Source organism: Vicugna pacos, chromosome 3 (genome assembly GCF_048564905.1).
Source record: "Vicugna pacos chromosome 3, VicPac4, whole genome shotgun sequence".
Taxonomy (NCBI): Eukaryota; Metazoa; Chordata; class Mammalia; order Artiodactyla; family Camelidae; genus Vicugna; species Vicugna pacos.
In genome coordinates, this window is record NC_132989.1 from 45,583,577 (window position 1) to 45,604,642 (window position 21,066).

General features: G+C 43.0%; 1 protein-coding gene across 1 annotated transcript in view; it reads right to left on the minus strand.

Moving 5' to 3' along the window:
* The window catches only part of MAN2A1 (mannosidase alpha class 2A member 1), a 155,230-nt gene extending 134,802 nt beyond the window's left edge, over positions 1-20,428 (minus strand). Inside the window, exon 1 of the mRNA XM_031673187.2 lies at positions 19,777-20,428. Coding sequence (XP_031529047.2) covers positions 19,777-19,911 — 135 coding nt within the window. The 5' untranslated portion in view covers positions 19,912-20,428. The remainder of the gene's footprint in view (positions 1-19,776) is intronic.
* Positions 20,429-21,066: the final 638 nt, after the last annotated feature.

Below are 21,066 nucleotides of genomic sequence, written 5' to 3' on the forward strand. Positions count from 1 at the left end.
ATTTTGGAATAAGAAAAAAACAAAACAGTAGCCAAAATGAGAAGCGAATCAGCAGGAGGTGAGGGGGAGAGACGACACTGGGGATGAATACCCAAAGCCTTGACATTGGAGAGACCAGGAGCACCAGATGGCCGTGTACCTCTCAGACCTGAAAGATGCTCTCACAGGCCTCTCTTCTCAGACCATGGCTTAGAAACAGCTCCTGGAGGTAAGAACTGTAGTCCTTTAAGGCAACTGTCACCCCTAGGGTGGGGCACCATGTCTTTACAAGGGAGAACTCTGAAGCCTGTTCATCAGTGTATAGAGAAGCAGGAGGTGCAAGGTCTTAGCAAAGAACTAATCCTGCAAGACAAGCCCCATTTCCCCTAGAAAAAAGCAAGAAAAAAATACGGATCAGTGCATGACTAGAAATGGCAAAGCAAAGGAACCGTGATGGTCAGTGCGACACTAGCTGAAGAGAAGTCAGTTGAACCATGCAGACTGCAGGTCAGCAAAGCTGTTGAGCAGCATTATACTACAAATCTTTCTTTACAGGCACACATCGATATCGGTGGAAAGGCCAGAGGGGACCCCTTGGCATAACCCAAAGTTCACCCAAGGAAATTGAACATACCTGAGACTTGGGTACACAGTGACTAATCTGCATATATTTTCCTAAACAGACATGATCAAACAAAGGCTGCTTGAAATACAGGGAAACCTGTTCTCCACTCATTATCACAACACCACAGACCATGGCTTTTTTAAATCACTTCTGATGAATTCTGCTGAATATTTCCAACACTAAAGATACAAGCCTACTTCAGTGATGCTTGTAATTTCTACCACAGCAGGTAACAACAGTAAATCAAGTTCCTCTGATTCCAAGCAGAGTTAGAACATGTTGACTCATCTTGCTGCAGTAAAGCTACACATCTCTATAAAATAAAACCTTAGCTTAGTCTAAAATGCCTGCATCAGAGCTTTTAAAGATGCCATGTGTTTTATCAATCACTTAGAGTGTGTAAGTTAATACATGGGTGCCCATGTTTCTCCAGATCTTTCTGTACTTTCAGGAAAAGGTAATTTTGGAGCCACGGATGCAGCAAAGCTGCCTAGAGCTTAACAAGAACACACTGAAAAAACACACTGACCTGGTCCCATAATCCATGGATGAGAGTACTATTCAAAACAAACATTAGGGGCAATGGATGGTTCATGAAAAAGGATCCTGCAGGCATTAAAGATGACTTTCAATCTCATTGTAGCTTTAAAGATACAATTAATGATCAGTACCTGGAATTTTGTACTGAATTAATAAGCTCATGGAGGAAATTGTGGCCTAGGGATATGTTAGTATAATGGTCTAATGAAAATCATTTTTTAAACTCCATTATGCAGTGGAATAAAGTCTCCCACCAAACAGCTGAAATTCTTGAAATATACACACCTCCATAAGCAAACTCTGTACACGCGACAGAGAAAAGTGCTATGACCTTAAAAAGATGCACTTGTAGTCCACATTAAAGTAACAGAAATCATAGATAATGTTTCAATTATGCTGACAAGCCAAAGAATACTGATGGTAATATTAAGACAATTTTCTGTAGGGCAAGAAAATCGCTTGTGAGAAAACCACTGTGTTCTGTGATTTGCTAATCAGTTCTACAGGGAGGTCACAGTGTTGCACTGCCAAGGAGAGAGGAAGGAGGTCATGATATTTGATTTAGTTGGCTCTTGATGAAAGAGAAAAACTGAGCAAAAATATCACTGCTAGCAAAGACTTTTGAGAGAAAATTTAGAGCTTACTATAAGCAAACTAGGATCTGTATCCACACAGCCCTATGAACAAAGTCAATGTACATCTACCACTAAATCCAAAAACTTATCACATAATTATTTACTCCATACAAGGCACTGGTTGCTGGGGCTCGCATCACCACGATCACTCAAGCATGGCTGAATCGGCACATCAGTCTTCTTTCCATTTACAACTGAAATAATATGTACCCTCCCCTCTCTCTGCTTCAAAGCCAAACACTTCACTGGTGAGCTCCAAATCCATCTCTCTCAACTGCTCAAAGGCTGTATTCTTCTAGTTAAACCCTTTCAACACTGTTTCATCAAACTTCCCTTCTAAAATCAACTCATCCTCAATAGTATAATGTAACATATTATATGAGGTCACAGCAAAAGAAGTGGCCATTCTAGTAAGCCAAAAACAGTCAAATGTCACCAATTTCTTACGACTCAACTTAACATTATTATATCCTACCTAAAAAAATACATCAAACTCCAGTGCTTCCCTTGGTCCCACAATTCCCTTCAAGGGTCCCATCTTCTTCATGGACCTACAGAGATCATCAACATTCTACACATCCCCCTTCCTTACAAACTCCCATTTCCCCATCTGCCCATTTCAATCAGAATCTGCCTACCACTCCACCAAAACTGCTCCTGAAAAGCCCTGACCGGCTACCATGTCACCAAGCCTGATCAGCACACACTGTCCTCGCCTTCCTCATCATCTCTAGGAGCACTTGGAACGGTGGACTACTCCTTCTGCCTTGAAACATCTCCTTTACTCGCTTCCAACACAACATGCTCTTGGTTTTCCTTCTGCCGATTGTTTATCAGTCTCCTTCTCTGCCCAGTATTTAAATGATGGAGGCTCTCAAGGTTAGCTCCTGAGACTCCCACCTTCTCTGTACTGTCTTAAATTACCTCCTCCACTCCTTGGTTTCACTTCCATTTTCTGGACTGATGTCTCCCATATTTACATCTCCAACTGAAAACTCTCCTCTGAAAAACAGACTCATATATACAAATGATTACCTGACTTCTCAACTTGGATTCCAAACTTAAGTCCAAAAGATTATGTTCCCTCAAAAGCCATCTTAAAGGCCTCGGGTCTTTAGTAAGTAGCTTTAATCTCCACCTGGTTGGCCACTTCCAAAATCTTGGTGGCATAACTGATTTCTCCTCCTTCCTCACCCTGCTCACACATCCAACCTACCTACAACTCTTTCATCCCTCCTCCAAAATACTTGTCAATCGGTCTCCCTCTCTCCTTCTCAAATGATACCGCTGTGGTCCAAGCCACCAACAATCTCTCCTAGTCTAGTACAGCAGCCTCTTAATTGATTTCCCACATCCTTCAACCATGCCCTACTCAGATGCAATACCTTTATTACAATCCAGAGCTAGTTTCTCATCATACATTAAAAAAAAAATTAGAACACCCTAACTGGACTCAGTAAGGACCTGCATATCTATCTCTCTACCCCCATCTTTCTCTCTCTCCTCCAACTGAGCTCCACCCTGATCTCATCTCAGTTCCAAACCAGCTCCTCCCACCTCATCTCAAGACCCTGGTGTTTGTTCTCTATTTATACAGTGCTTCCCCTCTCACCCCAAATGTCCCCTCTGCAGAGACTTCCCCAGCTAATCTATCTAAAATATGCCTCCTCGTGCTATACTCTTGTGTCAGCTTATTTTGTTTCTTCCACAGCATTTTCACCTGCTATATTCATGAATTATGTCCCCATCTTCATCACTAAATCTCTGTATTCAGAACAGGCACCACAGCTGTTTTACTCCCCACTGTACCCTGATGCCTAGCACGATGCCTGGCACACAACAGGACTGCAAATATTTATTTAAAAAAAAAAAGGAAAGAAAACAAGATGCAACAATTTTTCTAAGACAAGGAGTATTAAATGTCATTTTTTGGCACACAAACTTACACCAAAAATAATACAATTAAAAATAAAATTAACAATTTTTAAAGAGAGAAAATAGAGAAAAAAACTTCACTATAACCAAAAAAGTCGGTAATAAAAGAATGAGAAAATCCTAGATAATAAGATGAGCTTCATCGACTGTTTGGGAAATGATATCGAAACTGACTTATGTTTGGCCACAGGGTGACAATCATGACCTCATGAGTAAAAGATGTGGCTCCTTTCCTAGGACAAAGATTATGGATTCTGTACATTCCAATCAAATGTTTTCAGATTTCACTACCTTCAGCAACCATGGCTCAATGGGCTATGATTTTTCAACTGATGTTGGGGATAGAAGGAGTTTGGGGGAAAAAAAAAAACAACCCTGAGACAATTCTAGAATCCTTCCTACCATGGTAGTGATATAAGATCTTCATTCAACTAAATCAAGTTTCTAATTAAGAGAACTGCAGAGGAAATACTATAACATGTTTATAATATAACCCCCATTGACAGTGTTCAAAACAAACAAAACTTCTCCCCAACATGTGTGTGAATATATCTGAAACTCCAGATGTGTACCATCTTTCATGCACGCTTTTTTTCCTCCTTTAAATCTAATTTTGTTAGACTCAACATATCACTCCATCACATCTGGATTTTTCTGGATATGGATTCTGCCACTGAAGAACCCTTCGTGTAGCGGGTGTGGCTGGGTGAACAGGCTCTGACAGTCACCACCAGACTCATTGGAAAGGCTCCTCCAAATGACCAATCCCTGGGATCTACCCTGAAATCTCAGGGAGGGCCCCAAAACTGTAATGTTAATGCTCCACAGGTGGACTCTGGTGATCAGCCAGGTTTAGGACCTATGGCTCTGACTTCATGCATTTCAGTGAAATATCTAAGAAGATGCAGCTGAGAATAAGCCATTTGGCAAGTCATCCGTCAACTCTCCCACAGGGTGACATGCATTCACAAACCGGTACCCTCTTATAATCTGGTTAACAAGACATTAGCTCTCCTAATTACCTTTGGACCAGATTCCTCCACCTCATGCCTAAGGATATTATACTATGCCATATTTTTTATTTTTAATAACAGCAAATAATGTTGGGTAATTTCTGCATCTCCATTTCTTTGGGAGTAGTTACTGGAGGTTTACTGTATTCCTTTGGTGGAACTACATTTCTCTGATTCTTTGTGATCCCTGTAGCCTTGTGTAGGTGCCTGTGCATTGAAGAAACAATCACCTCTTCCAAACTTTACGGACTGATTTCAGTTAGGGAAGCCCTCACCTATGGGTTGGGGCATGCTGGAGCCAGGTCTAGTAAGGCAGGGCTTCAAGTGCAGGAGTATATGGCTGAGTCAGTTTTGAGGGGCTGTGTGATGTCTCTGGCTCAGGCCACTAGAGTCCACAGCATTGATGTGCGGTCCCTGGTGAGTTCGGCAGGGTGTCTGCAGTAGCTGCAAGGGCTGTTTGAGTCCTTAGTGGCACCTCTAGGTTCAATGGCTGGGTATGAGAGCAGACAGTAGTGGTGGCCAGAGCTGAAGGTGTTCACACACTTGGCAGTGGGGGCCTATGCAGTGGCAGGGTCAGGTGCAGACCCACACGTACTCATGGCATCACAAGGCAGGCAGCATGGCTAGAGCCAGCTGTGGGTACACTGGGAGTGGCAGGGGCCCTGGTTGTGGATGTGTACAACTGTGACTGCTCAGTCTCACCATGGGCACGTGGCACTGGGGGCTGGTGACAGGGGCAGGCTGGGGGTGTGCAGGTGCACAGCTGGAGGATCTAGCTGCAGGTGGGTGCAATGGTGCCTGTCAGTGACAGAAAACAGGACCTCCTCCTGACCCACAAGCTGCTGCGAGGGCCCCTGGCTGTAAGCACACTCTCCCACGGCTACACAGCCTCTTCCTGGGCGTGCACAGGCAGGAGAGGCTGGTGATAGGCATCAGGTTAATGGCAGCGTGCAAGTGCACAGCTGGAGGGGCTCCCACAGCAGTGGGGTCTTGGCTGGAATCTTACACTTGAGCAGCCACAGAGGCCAAGCCAAATTTGAATTATGGCTCCACTATCAATGACTGTATAACCTTGGGCAAGTGACATAATTTCTCTGTGCCTCAGTTTCCTCATCTGTAAAATGGAGATAACTAATAATACCTAACCCACAGGATGGTTATGAGTGTTAAAATAGTCTGCATATACAAATCAGTTTAAACAGCATCTCATGTGGCAGGCAGAATAATGGGCTCCCAATGATGGCCCCGTTCTAATTGCTGAAGCCTGTGAATCTGCTTCCTTACATGGCAAAAGGGTTTTGCTGTGATTAACTTAAGGCTTTTGAGCTGGGAAGACTGTCCTAGAAGATTTGGGTAGTTTCAACATAATCACATGGGTCCTTATAATGGAAAAGAAGGAGATGAAAGATTCAAAGCCAGAGGAGAAATGAAGAGGAAGAGGTCAGAGTGGTGTCATCAGTGCTGGAAGGGGGCCTTTGAGCAATCAATGCAGGCAGCCTCTAGAAGCTGTAAAAGGTGATGAAATGGATTCTCCCTTCACTGTAGTCAAGTAAGACCCATTTCAAATTTCTTACCTACAGAACTGTAAGATAATATATTGTCCTAGTTTTAAGCCACTAAGTTCGTTGTGGTTTATTAGAAAACAAACACATCTGGCAGAGAGTTGACCTACATAAAGCTCAGGAAGTGCCCTTCATTTGCAGTCCCTGTTGTAAGAAGTCTGCCCAAATCCCCATTAGAAAAGTCGGAGAGACCTGAGCCTCAGGAGCAGAGAGCCCATGCAATGGAGCAGTGGAAGGTGAGACCACGTGACTTTATAAGCTGTTATTCAGGGACACGTTTTGCTCTAACAAGGCTATATACCCATCTTTGAATAAAGGAGGCAGGAAAAGACTTTATGGCTAAAAATATTGTTCAGGGAAAGAAACATCCACATCTTCATCCTAGACAGTTTTAGGGTCAATGAACAAAAACTGTTTTAAAGCTATTCTGGAGCTATGGTGAGGCAAGTAGAATAAGATGTCACTGCAGTTTGCTGGCTAAACACCATGGTAGCCAGGACCCAGGCAGCAGAGGTGGAGGAGTGTGAAAGGATCTGACAGGGCAGATGAACAGGAAGGGGGGTGGAGGGACAGGAAAGCAGGAAAAACAGTTTTTTTTTGTTTTGCTGAGGCAACTGGGAGGATGATTTTTTTTTTTTTTTTTTTTTGGCTAGGGAACTGGGAGGATTATGGGTAGTATTTTAGGAAAACAGGGAATGCTGGCCTAGAAGGAGGGGAGCGAGAGGCAAAGGTTCCATTCTGGAACTATTAGACAGCTCAACGGTGGTATCACAGACATGCAAGTCTGAAAGTCAGGAGAAGACATAAACTTGAGTGGTCAGTATAAATATGAATTTAAAGCAGTGAGAACGAATGGAATTACCTAGAGAGAGAGGGCACAGATCTGCCTTTTATCATTGTAAAAGGCTCACCAGGCGATCCTCACATATCCCCAGGTGAGAACCACTGCATTAAAGCTAAATATAGGAACAGTGATTTGGTAAAAGAGAGTCTGTATTTCCAGCAGGGGTGTCACCATTACTGCAGTAGTTACAAGCCAGTCAGCTGCTCGTTCAACTACACAGAAAAATCCAGCTATTTAGTAAGATCTCAGGCACTTAACAGGAAGGCATTTTGGTTGGACAAAATGGCAAGTTACCCAAGTGACTCCACTCCTTAAGATGTGCAGTGCTGAGTCCAGAAAGAGTGTGAACTGAGGCTGTGGCCACAGCTAAGTGTGTTAACTCTACTTCTCTATCAATAAGCCACAAACTGCAGTTACAAATGACCATTCAATGGTATTGCCCAGGTGCAAGGATTACTGTGCCTGAATCTCTTCCAAGGTATTGTCTTTGTGCTCCCACTTGTCCATTCAAAGAAAAAACTGCCCTCACCATATGAGCAGAAAGAATATTTAATTACAGAATACCCTGCCAAAACACAAGAGCAATGCACTCTTTGCCCTGAAAATCATCATTCATAAAGCTTAAGTGTGACAGTAACAGAAGCTACTCAGAAGCAGGTATATGACAAGGGTGCCAAGTGACTGTGAAAGGGAAGAGCTGGGGCTCCAAGTTCACTGTCCCTTACTCCAGGTAAGGGACCCAAAAGACTCGTGGCTACACGTGGGTAACCACTTGCAGCTGCTAGAATCACTGCAGAGTATCCCAGCCCTGACTTGGAATAACAAGAGGCCACACTGGTTTTCCCCATCTTTGTAATTGTCATCTTTTTACCACCTCCAAAAGTGTGGTCAGAGCTCCATTCACAGGCGCTTTCTCCACGGTGCAGGACACCACTCGACGTCCACCCTGATGGGTTTCCAGATATTCATTTAGATTGGAACCATATCGCCCTCACCCACACCAATCCAATATAGCTGCAGAGAAACCACTTCCTGTTGAGGCAACATTTTAGGCACCCAGCCATTGTATACAGTGAAATTCTGCAAAATGGGTATCTTTTATAAAACGATTATTAGGACAAGGACTTTTAGGTAGTGCAAAATGTTTATGAAATATTTTCATACAATGCAGTTTTAATACTTTCAAATACATTTAGGAAATGCAATTAAGCGGTACTAAGCAAATTAGATGTTGACTAATAGAACTGTTTCTTTAATTCAGCACTTCACAAACTTCCATGGACATTACTTTTCTTTACATTTTTTGCAACTTTCTCTAAAACCACACTATTTTTTCTTCTAAAACATATTTCATATTTTTAATGTAATTTCTAGTTCTAATGCATAGCACTCTGAGGTAATATGTCAACAGTGTATCCCACCCAAGAACATGCATACAAGTTCATGGGATGCACTTTTAGACTGCAACAATTGCTGTCATGTATTCATCTGATCAAAGACTTCTGGTCAATATTGAAAATCTGTCTTGTATTTTTTGACACATGCCTGTCTTGGCACACTAGTGTTATTATGTACAATCCATTTACACTACCTAAAGTCATTCTCCATGAAGGAATGGTATATCTTATATTTTAGGATCTGCTGATAAAAGTTCCATTGACATATGTTTACACAGTGATTTGGGAAAATGCAATTTTAATTTAAGGAGAGAATAACTGTCGATAATGGAAAAAGTAAATCAACCTAAACGGTGTTAGCTTATTAAAATAAATGCAATTGACATGTCTGAGATCGTTTTTCATAAGAAATGGTTCTAGGGAACCTCTGAAGGCAGGATTGTATTAAGTAGATAATCAGCCTACCTTCAATCTTGTTTATAGTAATCATTCCCTGAATAAGCCCCTCTATTCCTTACCAGACAGGTGTTTAGGCAAGCCCCACTTGAATCATTATAAATTCTGAATTTCCTTACTTTTCTTTACAAGCACCAAAGATTCTAAAGTTTTACAGATCCTTTCCTACTGACTTTATAAAAATCTGTCTGAACCAATTGATTTACAAGGGCAAGCGGGGCACGGTAAACACTACAGAAGCAACACTAAGGCCCAATGTAACATGAAAGAATATACAACAGCAAACTGTTAAATATCATACTGTCAGCTATTAAAGATGAGTTAAAGATACAAATTTCTTGGGTTCATCAATTTTTTTTTTCTTTCAAACAATTACTGCTTAGATTTCCCCTGAAAGTCACAAGAAATATCTTGCATCTTGAGTGTTGTCATTTGGCCCTACAAATTTTCAAGAGTTGGCCTGAGACAAAAATGTTCCTTACTTCTTCAGTTTGGGGTGGGGGTGGGGAGTCAGCCACCAATCAAATGGGAGAGGCTCTTCTTTACTAAAAACTAAAAACAAGAGGCGGTTTGGGGACAGTCCCAGAAATTTGTCTGCTCTTCAGAACAACCTTGAGCTATGAGGCCCCTCCCTATTTAGAGTGCTGCCTTTTGGTCTTTAATAAATCTCTCTCTCTTCCTCCTTCTCCCCACCACCCCTCCACACACACACCACAGGCGTAAACACACAGAGTAATCTATCTTTTGTTCTTATAACCTAGAAAAAAATAATTTAGTCCCATAATTTGGACCAAAGATGAGATGGGCCGTTTTTAGTTTCCTACTGAAAGGCTTCTTTGAAATCCTTCCATATGATAGCCTTATCTTCTTGGGTATGCTGATCAATGAGCTGGTTTCTGACCGCTTGAATACAAGCTGCTTCATTTTATTAACATCTGCTACCCAGTAATCTTAACCTATGAAGCGTAGCTTTTGGCTATAAGAAATGTTACTTGGCTCCCTGCTCTCTTCTCACAAAGCCAAGTCCCAAGTGAGCGCACTCAGTCTGGACTGCGCTGATGAGCACCAGGTCAGCACCTCCCTTCCCTGACCTCTCACTCTGGCACCCCAGCACACTTGGCTATTTCCACTCATATCCACCTCATCATAAATGAAGCTGAATGTGGCTTTCCAAACCAGCTTATCCTTTAAACTATCCCCTTCTGCAAATAATACAAGCAGTCTCCAAATGCCTCAAAGGAAAAAGGAGGGAGAAGCTTTTTTCCTCAAACCACCCATCATTACCCTTATCAAATCTGTTAGAAAGCTCGGATGCTTCTTTTTACAAAATGTCTCCGCGCTTTTCCTCTTCCTCCTGATTCTAGCCAGTTCAATACTGGTATAGGGATTTACTGCCTTATGTCTGTATTACCTCAAACAGATTCTCAGCTGCCTTCCTGCTTCTGAGTCTTCCTACACACTGCTACCAGAATAAGCTAGATTGAATATTCTCTTAGCTCCCTTCCAGGTCTAAAATTTTCTATGAAATTAATTCTTCAACAAGCTTTTCTCAAGCAGCTTCCTGATATACTCAATAACTCCAAGTGGTTCACTACCATCCAAGACAGAACTCCTTGCACCGGCTCTCAGGGCAATTCACAATCTGATCCCAAACTACCTGTGGTGTGTTCCCAACTACTCTTCACAAGCACTGAAGATCAGAAATCAAACCAATGTCCTCACCTCTCCTCATGGTGCCAGGCTCCTTCATGACTCCAAGCCTTCGGAAGCACTGTACTTCACACTAAGAAGGTTCTTTGTCCTATCAAAGTTCTACCCAATCGGAAAAGCCTAGCTTCTGTCCCACATCCTTTGGTCAATCTGAGCTAGGCCATTACACAAATTTAATTCTGAATTCTCTCTAAGACGTTTGCCCTTATATAAAGAATATTAATTAAGATCATGGACTCTTGTTTTATTCTTAGCTCTACTATATCCCCAGAGCCTACACCAGGCACCTGGTACATAGTAGGTACACCATAAATCTCTGTTCTTTACTAATAATTAGCATTTTCTGAACATTTGCCATGTGTCAGGCACTGTTCTAACTTTTAACAATTAACTCTTTTAATGAGTAATTAAGTAACACTCAACTGTCTCTAATTGTTTCACAAACAGAAGTTGTGTCTCCTCAAATAACCAAGAAGCTCTTTTAAACAAAGTAACATATCTGGTATGTCTATCACAATTTGCATAGTACCTAGCACATAGTGAGTTCTCAAATACATGCTGGTACTACAGGAAAGCCACTGAATTACAGGCCAGCAAGCATATCCCAGATACACCATGACTAGTTATGAGGCCTGGGGCAAAAAAAAAAAAAAAACCCAAAACAAACAAAAACTCTGCTAAGGTCCAGTTTATGTGCTTCAGTGTCCTTATTTGAAAAATCAAAGACTAAATTACGTAACCTGGAAAGGCCCTCTAGACTCCAAAATTCTGTCTTATTTTTCACATTATGACTTTTCTAGGGGTGCTGATGACTGTTAAGAGAATGACTACCTCACTGGATTCAAAAAATGCAAATTCAGGGCTTATTCAAGTAGAAAATAATTCTGAGAATGATTCATATTCTCGGGGTTCCATCCTCTTATGCTCCACAGGTAAAAACGTTACCACAAAGGCCAGGACCCATGAAGTCTACATTCCTCCACACCTATGGTAAGGAAAAGAGAGTAAACGCCGCAAAGTACATCCTCAGCCCCAAAGTACAGCCTCATCCCGAAGAGGAAGAGCTTCCCATCAAAAAATGAAATGCCATGAGTCCTGGAAGAAACATGTATTTAAAATAAAAACTTCATCAGCAAATTCCCCAGCTCTCCAGACTCCTAACTTAGGACAATGAGGTTCCCTGGTGGGATTGGGGTCCATTTGGGACCTGCTCTGCCTTTGCAGAAGGCATTTAATTTCTCTGGACTTCCAAAGGCAACCACCTGCAAAGGAAGCCAGTGCAGAAATCTATTTACATATGAAAAATGCACAAATGCATATATTTTAAAATTGGGGGGAAAAAAACACTTAAAAGTTGCACCACCAGTCAATGAGATGCATTACACCCATTTTGTCCTGGCTAAGTGTACTGCGCTTTAATGATAACAGTAAAATGTCTGAGGACACACAAGGGAGGGTGGCCTGTGCCACAAGGAATGATGAAAGCCACACATAATCTTTAAGAAGCATGAAGAAGGATCAGAATTAGCAGGAATTAATTACTCTTGGATAAGCAGAGTAGCACGGCGCCCCTGCAGACATGCCAATAGTTAGTTCTTTGCCTCCAAGTTGAGCAGTCTTCAGGGTCCCAGAGAGGACTGCCAAGTTCCATCCTAGATCTACAGTTTATAAAGAAAATATCTGGACCTGGCCTCTCCTTCCACAGGACTAACCAATCCAAGCAGTCAGAGTAGGCTCAGAATTCAGCCCCTCTTGTGAATTACAGAAAATCCAAAATACAATGAAGTCACAGTTTGCAATCTTGAGACTGGATCAATTTTGCATAGTTCATGCCCTAGAACCCTCCATCCCAGAGCAGTCCCACAGTGAGAAATCTTCAGGTGATAGAAGGGAAACAAATTAAACACATCAAGCACGTCCATGCTCTAGCACACATGCACCCCAGGGATGCTTGGAAATCTATGAAACACATAGATGACATGAGTTTTAAACCACACTCTCAAAGCATAAACTAAGTTTGAGTAATGCTTACCTCATAACCAGATTACAATAATTTTGTTTGTTTTTAATTAACCTATTTCTGCTTCAACAGATCTAACTGCACTATTTACCTCCAATATTAAAAAGGGGACTGGCAAACTTTTTCTGCAAGGGCTTAGACAGCACATATCTTAGTCGATGTGGGCCACACTGTTTCTGTCGCAACTATTCAACTCTGCCCTTGTAATACAAAAGCCTCCAGAGATGATTGGATTTGCAGAGGAAGGAGTGTGGCCACATCATGAAATCTTTAACCATTTAAAAATGTTAAGACTCATTCTTGCTTTGTGGTCTACAAAAACAGGTGGCAGTCTGGACTGGGCCCCCAGATACTGACTTCGGCAGCGTTCAAGACCAAAGCCCGTGGGACAAAAACGAAGGAAGAAGGATATTTGCCCAGAACATCATTCTTCTCCTACCCCTGCCTCCACCCTCCTTTCTTAAAAAAAAAAAAATGCTCCTTAGAACAAAATGAAGTGAACAAGAGGGAAGTCTCCATCCACTTTCTTTCCCTGCTTTTTCTAATCGCAGTAAGGAATACAAAATGCAGTAACCAAAATCATCAGAATTCACAGAAATAAAACAAGCAGTATACTGAAGAAAGTAAACAGCTTGCCTGAGAAATTTTCAGAGATCTCGAATTATTTTTCCATAGGCTTTCATACTACTTTATTACTAATCAATATATTTTATCTTCCTGTTCAAAAAGGCAAGGAAAATAAATGTGAACTACTACTAACCTCTAGCTCAGCTTGCAGAAAGTAAAAGATGATCTATTTACTATCACCAGACCATATACTTTTCTCAGAATAATAAGTACATCCAATTTTTTAAAAAATTAAGTTTCATTATAATAATCTTCCATTTTTAACTTCCATATGAACATAATCCACCCTTGTATTTTCTGTAACATATTGCAATGTAGATCCATAAAAATGTAAGTGAATTTTGGGCTTCCAGAGAAAGGATACATTTCAGTCATCAAAAAAATGCTGGTCATTCTTTTGAGTATTACAGTTAAGGCTTTTGATCACTCTTTCCTAAAATGCAAAGTGCTAACAAAGTGTAATGGGTGTGAAGAATGGGCCTTTGGCTAGACAGGGTCGATTTTTTTCGCCCAGAAAACACTTAACAATGTCTGGAGACATTTTTGATTGCTGCAAGCTGGGGAAAGGTGTTTCTAGCTTGTACTGGGTAGAGACCAGGGATGATGCTAAACATTCTACAGTGCATAGGACAGACCTCACACCAACGAATCCAGCTCCAAATTGCAGAGGCAAAGAGTCTGTCAGGCAGCCAAAGGCAGAGTATGTACAGGTTTAAACCAGCATGCTTCAAGGTTGATCAGTTCTTTAGATACAATATGTTAAATTCATAAATTTAATATAAAATATTTACTGGATACTATGCACTGGTCTGCATAAATGTACAAAATAACTTTGCCTTAAATACTATCTCATGGAAAAGCTACATTATAACCGCAAGAGACTGAGTTTATTCAAATCAAATGATTTACTTCCTTCCTATCACAAGGCAACTTGAGCAATACTCACGCACTAGGTCTGAACTCCATTTCTGTATAATCAACTCTCAAATGTGCTTGAACCTAAACATGGTTTCAACCTTATAGTTAGTAGTTTGGGCATGATACCTATAAGTGAAACAGAAACTCGTTTTAGTTAATATGGTCTACTTCCTCTCCTGATCAACCTAAGAATCACAACTATGAAAAGAAGCTAAATTTACTCTTTAGAGTTTCTCTTTCTCCTCTCTTTAGTTCTACATGAATATAAAAGCTGATGCTACCAGGAACTTGACCACTAGGACAGAAGGGGCCAAAAACACAATGAGGCCTTTACAAGCCAGCAACCAGAGGTTATATCCCAGCTGTTGAATATCCGTCCATTTTCTTAAAGATCTCCAATGAAGTGAAGGAACAAGGGAAAACTAAGACTACTGGACTCAAAAAACAAAGTAAAGCAAGGGATCAGCAGTAGCTACTGAACTACTCCTTCTAGGAAAATCTCGACACTTAGTCCAATCTGTCAAAAAAGGCCAAAGCTTTAACAGCTATCACCAAAAGCAATAGCTGACTCAAAGTAAAATCAACAAGGAAAAGTGGTAATTTTAGTCAATGTTTTGCCTACAGTCCAGATAGATATCCTTTGATGAGACAGAGAAAATGCCCTTCAGATAAATAGGATTGCAACATCTCCCAAGCAAAAGTATTTGTGTAGGCCCTGATACCAGTGCTGATCTGGAAACAAGACATTCAATCCAATTTAAAAAATAACAAACTTAAGCCTTCAGACCAGATGCAGTCAAGAGTGTCTGTCCCATTTGGCAGAGAAGCAGCAGCTTGGGTCTTAATGAAACATGCTGAGGAGGAGGAGTCCTGAAAGATTGCTGGACTCAGGAGAGGGTGTAGGAAATCATTCTCTCCAGGGGCTTTCCCATCCCTGTACTCATTTCTCCTCAGTCCCTGGGTGCCACCACAATCAAAGTTCCATCACTTCCCCAAAGTCACAGATCTCAAAAAGTATATCCCAAGAAATGAAACTCCCTTATACACAACTGCACAAACCCCAGCAACAAATGCTATAGTTTACAAATAGAGTGCACTGGAGTATGGAGAAGCAGGGAAGATTATACTTTTCTATTTATCATTCATAAACTAAGATTCACAGATTTCTGAAAGTAGGAAAAAGAACTAGGGGATTGAGGTCAACTTTTGTTAAATAAATACTATGCTGAACTCCTGAAAAAGCACTAGAGAGGTAAAGTGTTTAAACTTGTTTTTATACATGTATTATATTTTCACATTAAAAGTTAAAAAAAGGCATAGAACTTCCCACCTACCCATGTCTTTCAATCAAATACTTAGAGACATTCACACTTTCTCACTTGATACATGTTATCTGGGCACAAAGAGAAAAATCTAAACTTTACTCTCACATTTTCCATCAGTCTCAACCTCTGAACTTTCAAGACTTAATATTAATCCCTATGATCATACGCTATACTAAAGATCAATCATTTGTTATACAAAACCTGACTCATTAATTCTCCAGATCCAAATATAAGACACTAATAAGACATCCTGTTATACACAATGTAGATAGTAAGCAACTTGTGAAATCTGCTTGCAGGAAGTGATGAAGAATTTCAGGAAGACCTTAACCATGTTTCTCCTTTCCATCTGCTCGAATTCTGACATTACCTCAAAGCATCTTCAGGGCGTTAGGCCCTGGCCAGACTCTCATTCAGAGTGGAATTTTTATTAATTTTTCTAGCTGAGATTTATTAACCCTGAAATATATACACAAGCTAAAACAGACAAGGCCACCTGTTGCCTCCAGGCCTCCAAGGAATTCCTCCCAGAAGCACAGGAGATTTCCAAAGACTATCTCAGAGACAGGCAGCTGCTCCAGGGTGGGAGAAACTGGAGCACCTGCAGTTCCGCCCACTTCCACCCTAGAGTCTGGCCAAATGATGGAAAACATAGACTTGTGGGAGGAGGGAAAAATAACGAAAGATAGAACAACAGCAAATAGATTGCTCTCAATCAAGGACAGTTTTAAAACAGATCTTGCTTACAAGATGGACCAAATATATACCTTACTGAAGGTTCCATGTTAACTGGAAGAAACTAAAATGGACAATTCAGAGGAAGTCAGTCCCTTCCTAGAGAAATCATTCTACTAGACACTAAAAATGATTTATAGTGACTGACTAGCTTGGCTCTATTAAACCCAAGGAATTCAGTACCCAAATTCATCAAAGAAATATAATATAGTACAACCTAGTTTTGCTATGTTTGGTGTTCTCATCAAAGTAAGGTTTACATAGGAGTTAGAAGCAGTGAAAGAAACAAAAATCAACTCAAATGCTGGGATGCTATGCTGCATAATAGTTTTCATTATAATATCTAGCTCTAAAGTGAACTAGAAGACATTCTGGAGGAGGTATAAATCTCAAGCATTAAATGTTTCATAAAATGGAGCACATTCAGTGGTCTGGAACTAAACCTACAATATCTCTGAGGTACGCCTGTACCATATGACCCAGCAACTGTACTCCTGGGCATTTTCCACAGAGAAATGAGGTCTTTTGTTCACACAACAACCTGTACACAAATGTTTATAATGTTCACAGCAGCTTTATTCATAATAAACTGCCCCAAATTGGAAACAACCCAGATGTTCCCTTCAATATGTGAATGGTTCAACGAACTATGCTCTATGGAATACTACTCAATAATAATAAGGAACAAAAGAAAAATGAAACGATAAGAACAACAAAAAATAATAAGGAACAAATATGTAACAACTTGGATGAATCTCCAGATTTAAATTGACTGAAAAAAGCCAATCCCCAAAAGTTGCACACAATATGATTTTATTTCTCATTCTTGAAATGACAAAATTATAGAAAGTGAGAACAGATGAGTAGTTGCCAGGGGTTACAGGTGGGTGGAAACAGGAGGGAAGTGGGTATGGCCATAAAAGGCAATGGAAGGGGTCCTTGTGGTGATAGAAATGTTCTCTATCTTGGCTGTAACAAGATACCAGTATCCAAGATGTGATACTGTACTAGTCTTGCAAGATGTCACCACTGGGGAAAACTGTAAAGGATTCATGTGATCTCTTTGTATTATTTCTTATACTTGCATGTGAACCTGCAATTATCTTAAAATCAAACATTTAATTTTTTTTTTAAAAAAGGGGGCACATTCATTACTGCTTCATAATAAAAGTTCCTTAAAAAAAAAAAAAAGTCATAAGCTAAGGAGCCACAGAGCAACATGCTCTGTCTTCTACATCAGATCCTTCCACAAGCAAGTTGGGGCCTAAACAGGAAGCAAAGAATTACTAAGGGACAGTACAGCATAGCAGCTGAGAGCCTACATTCCAAAGGCTGCCTGTTCAAATTTCAGCTTTTAGCAGTGTAACTTTGGGCAAATTAACTTCTCTGTACCTAAGTTTCCTCACCCACTGGGTCATGGTTGTGTGAATGAAATTTATCATGTAAGGCTAAGACACATAGGCTGATACTAGACATAGAAGAGTGAGGTTTACAAAGCATTTTTCCAGTCCACCTTCCTGGGGATTCAGTAGCTCTCCAAAACTAAATCATAGTGCCTTCTTGAACCAAAAATCCAGTCCTGAAAATCTCAGAAGGGTAAACTTAGGTATAAAAAGTTCCAACTTCCTAACCCTCTCTCCTTGCACACAAAACAGAATACATGAAGAGCCTTCTCTTTCAGCAACCAGTTACTTTCCATTAAATGCTTTATGTTTTAAGCAGAACTTTAGCCCCTCGATGAGGACTAGGGTGGATATTAAATTATTGGAATTAACTTTGCCTAAGACTTCACAGTAACCGAATGAGTCACTCACTGCTTTAGAAATAGTAAAATGTCAAGGTTGCCAGAGAACCCCAGCCCCAGATGTTTGCATAAATCATTTCCAAGTGATCATCAAGCCAAAGCCAAAGGACATTACTCAAGATAACACTTTAAGTAAAATCTATCAGTTTTCAGGATTTTTTCCTGTAATGAAGAAAATTCTAAAAATGGATTTACTAGGGAGAAGAAAAAGCACAGTAAATTCAGCCCTAAAATTATACAACATATTAAACAAGGATTAAAACTCCTCCTTTTGCTCTAGCTTCATAGGGTTTATGCCTTTTTTTTTTAAACTGTTTTATCCAATCAATAAGTACTGGACAGACCCTAAACTCAAGATTTAAAGATATCTAATAGTGTTTACCTCACTATATTTTCTCTATAATACTACCTAAAAGCAAAAGCTTTTAAATTTTTTGATAAAACTATTTACAACCAGATTTTTAATACCTCTCATCTGCAACGTGTTTTTAAGTGCTCTGTGTTGATGATACCATACACAAAGGAGTCTTTTTTGACTTTCATAACTTAGGTAAAATTAGTAGTCTAATTTCATGAAACTCAAGCCTTTTGTCCTAACATATGACAAGAACAAAAGGCAAGAATATTCTCTGGCCATTTACATTGTCACACAAAAGAAAAAATAATAATCTCCAACTTGTTACGTCCTTTATTTCTCTACCCCTGAACCAAGTAGTTGATAGATCAGCCTGTCAGGGCTTTGAGTTCTTCAGGTTCATTCATCACAGCGGATAGTACACAAAACCCCGTTTTACTAAAATTTCTGGAGTGTATAGGTCATTGGCAAATAACCTGAAACTGAAATCGCACATGCGTCGCAGTATCCTCCCAAATAGAACCGACTGTCTCCGTTTGCTTATTTTTGATAACTTTAAATAGAAGACTTAAGACGTGTCGTTTTCCTAACTCGTTTGACAATCTGACCGCTGGGCTCAGGACTGAGCGCCCCACAGCTTCCGGCCTGAGTATAACATGCGCTTCCCCACTAGGCTCCCACGTCGGCTCCAAACAAACCCGATGTAATAGCTGAAGAATGACGACACTAAAATCCACCCTACAGATTCATATCTGAGAAAGACGTCTGCAACACGAAATAAACTTTTATTTCTCAAGAAATAGTGGGGTTAAACAACATCACCACCCAGAGGGGTCTGCTAGCTCCATTTCCTGGAGTGGGTGCGCGCAGGGGGTCTGGACAGCTTAACCCTGTGCGGGCCAATAGGCTACCTAACAGTTGTCAGCGGGCGCCCCGCCGGTGAGAGAGCGCCCCGTACCGCGCAGGTTCACTGCCAGCAGGTGATCACCTCAAAAGGCCCGAGTGCGAGCGTCGGGAACCCGGCCACTTCCCCTGAGCGCGATCCGGCTACCGCATGCTGCCTGGTACTTTGTTAACTCTGCGCGCCCGGCGGGGAGGCAGCTCCCGGATCGCTGTCACCGCGGTCCCAACGCTGCAGAGCCCCGGCTGGAAGAGGATCCAAGCCTCCTCCAGCTCGGCCTCTCCTGCCCCGGCGCGGAATCTCGAAGGGGGGCAAAGGTAGCGGAGCAGCGGGTAACTACGGGCCCCCATGCCTGCCCTCTCGGAGCCCCGCGCCACTGCTTTCCTGGTGCTTACCTGGGGAAAGGAGCCCTCGCGGTGCGGGTTTTTGGGGTAGTCTAAGTGACCCCGGTCCAGCATCAGGTAGAGCGAGAAAATCACTACACAGAAGATCGCGCTGCCAAACACGGTGAACTGGCGGCTTAACTTCATTTTTCCTCGATAGACTCGGAGCCAGGACACTGTCCTCACCCGGAGGAGGAGGCAGCCTGTGGACTTCTGGAAGTGGCCGCCGGAGGCTCCCTGATCCGGCGCTAGTGCTCTCCGAGCCCTCGGCTGCGAATGCGGGTCCGGGCCGCGCTCCGCACCTTGTCTCCGGCGCCCCCACGCGCCCTTGGCCTTCGCCCTGGCCCGCCGCCCACCCTGTGGCCGGGCGTCCCTCCTGAGGCGGGACCCGCCTGCAGCCCGGAAGGGGCCTGCTCAAACTTAATCTCGAGCTCAGCGCCAGCACCCGGCAGGGCGCGCGGGGCCGGCAGAGAAGAGGTCGCTGTCCGGACTTCCTACCACCGTCGCCCCCACCGAGGCGGCAGGAAAAGTTTTCTCGACGAGGGCAGGCGTGTCCTCTTCACCCAGGAGGTGCGGGTTCGGCGGCTCCGGGGCCGGCAGCGCCGAGCTGGGTGCGAGGAGCCGTGGGGAAAGGAAATCAGGTCGGGAGGAGCCGGGCCCTACAACTTAGCGCCGGGACGGCCGGGCCCGCCCCCACGGCACCGCCCCCGCCTCCCCCGACTGAGCCCCTTCCTGCCGCTGCTGAGGCCGGGCCAGGGTACACCCCGGGCGCGGGGACGCACGGGTCGGGCAGGAGTTTCCTCCGAGCGCTCGTCCGCCCGCCTGCCTCTCCCGCCCCCCGCCGTCCCTTCCTCTCCCCTCTTGGACCCGGACTGCGCTGGGAGGGCGCAGGGGGCGGGCGGTGGCGGCGCGCGGAGGAGGAAAAGGAGAGCGAAGGAAGGACTGTCCCCGGAGAGAAGCCCGTTCCAGCTGCAGCCGCGAGTCCCCTCCCCACCTCCAGCCTCGCAAACGCGGAGATGGCGGAGGCAGCTGCGAAAGGAAACGCCGGTTCTCCAGCGCCACTCTGCGCTCCCGCACTGCCCGCCACAAGCAGAAGACAGCCGCGGCGCAGCGGCCTCTGGGTCGATAGGCGCCCGCAGACCCGGAGCCGAGCAGGCGGCTGGCCCCGCCCCCTCCCGACGCTCCGGCATGAGGGGGCGGGCTCCGGGGCGCCCAATCACAACGCGCCGCCCGCGGGGCCCGCCCCGCGTCCGCCTTCCTGGGCTCCTGCGGTGGGAAGACCTCAGAGGGCTTTTGTGACCC